Source organism: Nannobrachium achirus (genome assembly GCF_963921795.1).
Source record: "Nannobrachium achirus genome assembly, chromosome: 22".
Taxonomy (NCBI): Eukaryota; Metazoa; Chordata; class Actinopteri; order Myctophiformes; family Myctophidae; genus Nannobrachium; species Nannobrachium achirus.
The window spans coordinates 4,988,318-4,997,174 of record NC_137829.1 but is presented as its reverse complement, the minus strand read 5'-3'; the positions used below and the strand labels follow the sequence as shown (position 1 = coordinate 4,997,174).

General features: G+C 47.4%; 1 protein-coding gene across 3 annotated transcripts in view; it reads left to right on the top strand.

Annotated features, from left to right (window-relative positions):
* satb2 (SATB homeobox 2) overlaps positions 1–8,439 on the top strand; it is a 71,366-nt gene extending 62,927 nt beyond the window's left edge. For 2 of the 3 annotated variants that reach the window (XM_080752494.1, XM_080752492.1), the window contains exons 13-14: positions 6,256–6,462; positions 7,207–8,439. In XM_080752494.1, coding sequence (XP_080608620.1) covers positions 6,256–6,462; positions 7,207–7,719 — 720 coding nt within the window. In that variant the 3' untranslated portion in view covers positions 7,720–8,439. The remainder of the gene's footprint in view (positions 1–6,255; positions 6,463–7,206) is intronic. The other variant, XM_080752493.1, reaches the window with a different exon arrangement.
* Positions 8,440–8,857: the final 418 nt, after the last annotated feature.

The window sequence follows — 8,857 nt, the reverse complement described above, 5'->3', positions numbered from 1 at the left end:
CTCATCCACTGCTTGCCTGTGGCTGCTGACGTGAGTGATTGAGATAGAGAAGGAAAAAAAAAACATTTTACACTTCATCGTACGACGCTGTCGCACGTCGAAAAATGGCAAGCTCAGAATGGGCCTCATCGCGACTCCTTGTGAACTTGTAGATCAGCTATGTTCGGTTCACAAAAGGGAGAACAGAGAGAGAGAGAGAGAGAGAGAGAGATAGAGAGAGAGAGAGAGAGAACGAGACAGAAAAAGAGAATAAGGGAAGAAAAAAACACACTGATTAACAGGAAAGGTGAAGTCATGCAGAAAACCAACAGAAAAGTGATTTTTCCTTCATTACATATTTATCTGCGTGCTAATGGTGTCTCTGGTGGTCACACATCGCTCCTGAACACACACACACACACACACACACACACACACACACACACACACACACACACACACACACACACACACACACACACACAGGCTCACATAAATACAGGCGGAGATACAAGGGGGGGAGGGGGGGGGGGGGTCCTGGAGCACCACAGCTCATTAAGGAGAAGATTAATATTTCATCTTGTATAATTCTTTCATAGTTCTGCACAGTAATTTTCCTTGATTTACGTCTAAAAGAAAACTTTTCCCCCCCGTTAATGCAATGCACTTATGGCACTTACTGTGAGTGACATCGGAGAGAGAGAGAGAGAGAGAGAGAGAGAGAGAGAGAGAGAGAGAGAGAGAGAGAGAGAGCAAAGCAAGAGAGAATTAAGGCGGTAAAGCAGGAAAGAAGAATGAGAGAGAGAAAGAGAGAGAGAGAGAGAGAGAGAGAGAGAGAGACAGACAGAGAGGGAACGCAAGAGCAAATGCAAGAGAGAAATAGAAAAGGGAGGGGGAGTAAAGAAGGAAAAAAAAAGGTTTTCAGGAATATTGAATTATATGGCATGAGAAGAGCCAGTCTGGTCCAGGGGTTCCAGTGTTTGTGGTTTTTGGGGAGAGCAGGGGGGGCTGTATTGTGTTGCGCTAAAGTGACATGTGGACTGTTCCACAGTAGAGGGGTCAGGACCAGGGGCGTCACAAGGGGGGGAAAAGTGGGACTGAGTTACTAGAGCCCAAGGTGGAGGGGCCTGGAATTATTTTATACTTTAGCTATTGAAAAATAGCAGATATACAAGCTCAATGCGAGTTTGTAGATCTGCTATTCGTGAAAATGTGTGCAAATCTTTGAATATATGTATTTTTTAAGCGAACATTTGTAACTCAAATTTTGCTTCTGGGGGGTCCCTGGAACTAAATATTTTGAGATGGGGGTCCGTGGCCAAATTCATATAATTTTGGGGGTCCTTCACATGAAAAGGTTTGAGCACTAGTACTGACATAGAAACATAGTTTTTTTTCAAAATTGAAATATTCAAAGATTTGAACACATTTTCAAGATTTTTCGAAAATAGCAGATCTACAATCTCACAGCTTGTAGATCTGTATATCTGCTATTTTTCAATAGTTAAAGTACCCAGGGCCCAGAATTTGGTGCGGCACCCCTGGTGGGTACTTTCAGGACCAATGGGGAAATAGGAGGGGCCGGAGATCAGTAGGTTCCCGCGGAGAAGGGACAGGACGAGAGGAAATGAACTCTGCAGAGGTCGAAAGATTTAAGAAAGAAGAAAAGAGTCATAAAACGATACATTTAATAACCGTCGAGCCAGCAACCTACATATTAAATTAACTCATCTAGTGCCATTCGCGAGATGTCTCGCGAAATGTAATCTATTACTGTAGTGCCATTCACGGGATATCTCGCGAAAAGTAATCTATTACTGTAACGGCGAGTACATTACCGAGAAGAATGGCCGGCGGTCCGGAGACGAAATCCGTCGCTGATTTCGCATCATCACGGCTCCACGAGCACAAAATAGTACCATCCATAACATTGAGGTGGACGGGGGATCTCATCTTTAATGTCCATTATCTCAAAACTACACTTTAGAAGCTAGGATGGAGGCAGATGCTCGCTTATGTTACACAGTTATAAAAGCTCCCGGTCGGCCATTACACAACTCCACGTGGACACGGAACGGTTCCAGCGCACGATCCGATGACGTCAGACCGGAAGTGATTCGCGTGTGGACTTCTGGCCTTCAAAATAAGACAACGCAAGTGAATGGGACCTGAAGGAGGCACTTTGGACATTATAATCCGTTAATGTCTGGGGCTCAGAATGAGTTAATAGCTCACCAAAAACACTACTTTTATTCTATCTTTTACTCGCCCCATGGAGACTCTTGAATTAGTGTATATTTTTTGTTTTTTGTCGCATTCCTAAGCCAACAATTTGATGACCAGCAGTGGTTCCTTATGGAGCCATAAAGAGCCTGATGTGTTCCCTATGGAGACACAAAGAGCCTCCTCAATTTATTGTTGAAAGGAATTGTTGAGGAAAAAAATGGGGGTGAACTATCCCTTTAAATCTGCGATCCACATTCATGTCCTACCTGGGATTTGAGCCCGGGTGTTCTGTGGGGGAAACCTTAACTTCTACTGCTGTTCCTATAGATAAAATCCCTGCTTTGCCTGATGAGATATTGTGCTTATGAGTCTCTTGTCAACCAGTGTCCTACAGTACCTGACACCAGGGTCCAAATGACTCTCTGGAAGAGTCATTTGGACCCACCTCCCACAACTGGAGATGAGCTCGATTTACTTTATTAACATACTCTACCATACCGATCGGTTAAATAATGTTTTATTCAATAAAAATAACTTCCGGATTTGACTTAACCAAGACAGGAGACAAATAGGTGGAGACGAATTCACTTGTAATATTTCTGGTAAATTACAGTTAAACGATTTCCACAGATAGTTCAGCGCTATAACAGGGTTTTGAGAAATGTGGCTGCACGGGTGAAATCAGCCAGAGGAGGCAGAGGAGGGAGATGGAACTGTGCTGAAAAGCCAAGGGAGTGTTGGAACTCGGGGTGGAGAATAAGGTAAGGGAAGTGGGTGGGGCACTGGGGCAGGAGGGAATAAGGGCAGCAGAGAGAGAGAGAGAGAGAGAGAGAGAGAGAGAGAGAGAGAGAGAGAGAGAGAAGGGGGGTCTGCGGAGGGACTATGGAGGGAGTTACTGGCATTGGTCGGAGTCAGGGCTGATTTGGACATGGAGTCATGTTGGCTTGGCAGACGCACACGCTTTATTAGTGTCCTGATGCATTAGAAGTGAAGGGAAAGAGAGGAGAGCAAGAACCACGGCGGGAACGAAGAGAGGGAGAAGCTGAAAGAGGGGAATGGAAGGAAGGAAGGAAGGAAGGGGTGACGTGGGAGAAAGAGAGAGAGGAAGGTGGAAAAGGAGCGTAAGGTGGAGGTGGAATAAAAAAGGAAGAGAGGAAGAGAGGAGGGAGGCACGGTGGAGCCGACTGAGATGAAGTGTGAAGGAGCCAAGCATGGCTCCGTGCTGCTCTCTCTCCCTCTCTCTGCCACTAACATCACCATTAGCGCATGAAGGAGACCAGGCCCTGCAATTCTGTGTGTCTGCATGTTAGTGTGTGCACGTGTGTGTGTGTGTGTGCGTGTGTGTACGTGTGTGTGTCTGCGCGCAAGTGCGCTTGTACGCATGATATCAATCCAAGAGTCCTTGCTGTCTGCCCAAATAACAGTGATGATGAGATGATGAGGGTCCGTGCAAAAAGCCTAGGAAGGGAGGCCCGGTTTTGCAACAATCCCCCCTCCATGATTCACCCTCAATTTAGTTATTAAGTGTCTCGCTGTCTCGCTGAGTTTGAGCAGAGATGTTTGTGGCTGTGTGGTCCTTTATTAGGGCAGGGGCAGATATCCACTCCTGGCAACCTTTTCTCATTTACGTCGCTGCACTTACCACCGTTCCCACAACTGTTGCACAATATCTAAATCTGTCATCTGTGTGACAGAGAGAGAGAGAGAGAGAGAGAGGGGGAGAGTGAGTGGGAAATGAGGATAAAAAAGATCCTAAAAACTTCCTGTAAATTCTCCCCACCAGCCCAGCAGAAAAAGCCCCCGCACAGTGAAATCGGAGCAATTTCATGGTCTGGCCTGCCCTCGATATTATTCAAGTAATACCCTGTTATTATTGAAGAGAGGGAGAGAAAGGCGAATGACTATTATCTTTATGTGGGTCCTTTAATTTTAATGCACCACAGATTTATAGCTGGGCATTCCAGTGGGGAGGGCCCCTCCCTGCTCTTTAAGCCAACGGGAGGGACACCACCACAGCCCTCTCAACAACAGCCACCCTACCTTCTGACAAACAGCCACCGACTGGCCACTTTCGCTCCTTCCTCCACTTCACCCTGCCCTCCACAGCACTGTCACATAACCACAGAGGATCCCACCCAGCAGAATAGCATAACACGCCTCTCCCCCACGCACACCTACTCCGCAGTAGCATCGCCACCTCTCATACACGCTCTAGTGTTTGTTTTAAAGGCGTGTGGGTAGTCCGTTCTCCCTTTTATTCTACGTTGTTCTCCCTTTTATTCTTCTCATTTTGAAAAAGACAGTGGGAAAGCTGAGAGGGAAATGGCAGACTAAACTGTGGCTGGGTTTCATCCTTAAAGGACCACTTCACATATTTGTCTCCACCAGGCCAAAAGGCAAGGGGAGACTATGTTTTGCACCCTGTCCGTCTGTCTGTCTGTCTGTCCGTCTGTCCGTCCGTCCGTCCGCCCACATGTGTGTATCAGTCTGTCCATCCGTCTGTGGACAGCTAACCCCACCACCGTTGGCACGATGGCAGCGAAACTGTGCACACACACTCCCTGGTGCCAGAGCAGAACCTCTGACCCCAATTTTTCACATAGGCCTGTTATAGTGATTTGTGCAAAACACATTTTTGGACAGTACTCCTACAGATTTTGTCCAAATATCATACAAATCGGTACACAGTACTGTATCTCTATAGTCATTCAAAGAAACTTGTCTTTCAGATTTTTTTTGCCTTGTCTGTACTGTATGTACGTCCCACAAGCTTTGCAGGACGCTTAATGACATTAACTCATAAAAGACACCCCTCACTTCACACTGGGTGTGATAGTTTTTGTTGTAACGACAATGGCTTATATTTCAGAATGTCAACTTTCCACCAAAGAGACAGACATGAGAGAATGAATGAGTAGATGGAAATGGTGCCATCTAAATGATAATTAGTAAGGACCAATTATATGAAGTTAATGTGTTCTGAAGGCAGCTATCTTAAGCACTACACCAGCAGCGGTTACTCCCAACAGCTTGTACAATGGATTACTGCTTTTCTAGATTTACTGTTCATAATCACACGATATAATCGTCGACTAGTTCTCCTCCCCTCAGCTATCAGCTATTAAAAACCGCGGTAGGCATTCATTATTTCACGTCAATCTAATTGCTAACTTGAAGCAGACACAACTCTCTCTCTGTATTTTCTGGAAACTGTCTCTCTCTCCCTCTCCCTCTGGTTATGAATGAGCAGGTTAAATAGTGATGGGATGTGGTAAGTTAGTAAATGAGAGACTGATGGGGGCAGACAGATGCTTGGCTAATCTTACACGCATCAGGTCAAAGGTACACGTGGCGGCCGACAGTCCGTCATGAAGGCACGGAGCAGGCTAATAGGCCATGCTCTGTGAGCTGTGAAACAATATTGTTCTCACCCTCTGCGAAACCCCATGTGGCTCTGGCTACTGTCTGTAAGCGTAGTGAGAGGAATGGCTCAGTGGCTGTCTGTGGGGAGGAAAACAGATAGCGCTACATGGGGACATTCTAAAACCTGTGTGGTGCTGAATGTACAAGTTTGCTATAATGTTGCATTTGTGGATGTCATGAAAACAGATGTCATTTAAAGAAAATTAAGCATAAAACAAGTGGTGCCTTGCAGTCCCTCCATGTAAAGCAGTGGTTCCCAAACTTTTCAGCTCGAGATCCAAAATTAGACTTTAGCCCTGGACTCAAACTAGTGAAAACAGCAGGTCTACAAGCGCCATGTGGTGAGCTTGTAGATCGGCTATTTTCACTACTTCTTAATTATTTACATTAATTAAGAAGTAGTGAAAATGGGTCCCGACCCACTGTTTGGGAAACAATGATGTAAAGTATGCACATGCACATACACACACATATACACACACAAACACACACACACACACAAACACACAGAGCACAGAGCACATACACACATACCTGTAAATGGTCGACGGAGTGTATAGGGTTAAAGTACTTAGTGGCATTCCAGGATGCAATTTTGAAGAGGGGTCACTGTGCCCCATTAATTAGTTCTTCACCTTTTCTCGTCAGGCACTCCACAGGCCGCCCCCAGCGCCCCTGAAGGAGCACCACCACTCCCCCATGCGGGAGGAGCCCCTCCCCCCGCCGGTGGTGGAGGAAGGACCGCAGAACCTGGTGGGAACCGGAGCGGTCGGAGGAGGGTGTACGCCCGGCAACGTCAGCGGTGGAACCAAGAAGCCACGATCACGCACCAAAGTAAGTCCCCAAACTCTTATCTCACTGGGTTTTTCCAGGGGATCCCCCCAGGGGTCCTTGAGGGGGGGGGGGTTAAGGGGTCCCCAGCTAAATGAGGAACAGTTTGAACTCTTAATAAGGAGTAGTTCACCTAAAAAATATATTTATTTATTTTCTATCAATTACACACCCCATGAAGCCTTGGGATCAGCTCGTTTTTGGCGCATTCTTAAGACAATAATTTGAAGACCGGTGAAGTCTCCTACTACCCGGTCATCAAATGATTTGGGTTAGGAATGTGTCATTTTTTGGGTGAAATACTCCTTTAAGTCTTATTAATGTTTTTGTCTATTTGCGAAAAGGTTTGACAAACCTAAACAGATGTTGACATCTTCTCTTATGGGGGTCCCTGGCACATAAATATAAATATACAAATAAATATAAATTTACGGGTCCTTGACATTTTTGAGATTCACTACCCCAGTGGTTCTCAAAGTGGATTCCAGGGATGTGGGTTCCTTTAGGGGGGTCTAAATGGACCCATACAAGTCTGTAAACTCTGACTCTTCGGGTTCATTTGGTTCCATTTTGTACACTGTCAGAGTTAAGGGGAGACCCTGAAATGTGAAAGTTTGAGAAACTCTGCACTGCCCTATATGACCCATGCAACAACATTTGAGTACAGCTAACAGCCTATTCGTTATGGGCTCTTACTCACCCAAAACCATTCCTGGCTCTGTTCCCTTCCTTCCATCCACCTGGCAGATCTCCCTGGAGGCGCTGGGAACCCTGCAGAGCTTCATCCAGGACGTGGGCCTCTACCCGGACCAGGAGGCCATCCACACCCTGTCCGCCCAGCTGGACCTGCCCAAGCACACCATCATCAAGTTCTTCCAGAACCAGCGCTACCACGTCAAGCACCACGGCCGCCTCAAGGAGCTCAGCGAGGGGGCGGCGGCCAGCGGCGGCGTGGACGTCAGCGAGTACCGCGACGAGGAGCTGCTCTCGGGCTCCGAGGACCCCGAGTCCAGCGAGGACGGCGCCGAGGAGATGTACGCGTCCTCGGAGACGGCCGGCGGCGGGAACGGCGGAGGAGGAGGGCTGAGCCAGCCCCCGCTGGCCTCCTCCTCCGGGTCCACCTCCTCCAGCCAGGCCTCGTCGGTGAGCGGCGCGTCTCAGGACGAGGGCAAGGACAAGGGTCTCGCTCGGCCCGGTGGGCCTCTGACCACCGGGAGTACCTCGTCCAGTCCCAGAGAGCAGGCTGAGTACCAGAGATAGAGACTTGACAGCAACACAGGGGGGGGGGGGGGCAGAGAGGAAGAGAGCAGAGATGTACTGTAAAGAGGGAATCGGAGGATGCACACAAGGAACTCAAAGGGACATTGACGGGTGGAGTATGGCTACACGGAGGCTGTGTGAGTGTTTGTTGAGGGATGCGCGGCTCTCGTGAAAAGGGAGACACAATCGTACAAATTATACCAGACAATTAGTGATAATTTCAGACAAAATATCTAATATCTGCGAGACCATATTGTGGAGTGGTGAAATTACAATGTTACCTCAGTGGGAGAAAGCAGGTCGCCACTTTGCTGTGCTGTGACACACAATTTGATATGGAACTGCGGAAGACAGTTTTATGTTGTTGTTGTTGTTGTTTTTTTTTGTCATGAGATAGAACTGCTACTTCCCATACCTCCACAAACACAAGATGATACTGTACACAATCTGAATACCATCTCTGTACTGTATGTTACTGGATGGAAAGAACTGGAAACGATCACAACCTTCTCTCTCAGCCAGCCAATCCCAAAGACGAGACTCTATGAGGAAGGTGGGCTTTTGTCTGCTCCGTTCAATATCTGCTCTCTCTCTCTCTCTCTACCAGATACACGCGCACACACACACACACACACACACACACACACACACACACACACACACACACACACACACACACACACACACACACACACACACACACACACACACACACACACACACACAACACAAACACAAACACAAACACACACACACACACACACACACACACACACTCTGTTATATGGTGTAGTCCCTGGGTGGGGGGGATTATCAAGACCTCCACAATGCCATAAATCCTCAGGACAAACACTGGCTACTCTTTCTGCTGCCTGAGGACTCGGATGGACAACACTTCAAACTACACTTCATGCAGTACAAATGGACTCCCTCTCAGACATCCATCAACCCACTCCAAACTCACCTCCTCCTGTCCTATCTTAGCTCTTAACTAAGCCCCTCACACACTGGCATTTAAACGGACGTGACGCTCTCTCTCTCTCTCACCCCTCCTTAAAGGCCCCTCTTATTTGGACTCATGACCCAGTTGTGAGGTTTTTCGGTGATTCGACAGAGAGACATTTGAACGGCGGTGGAC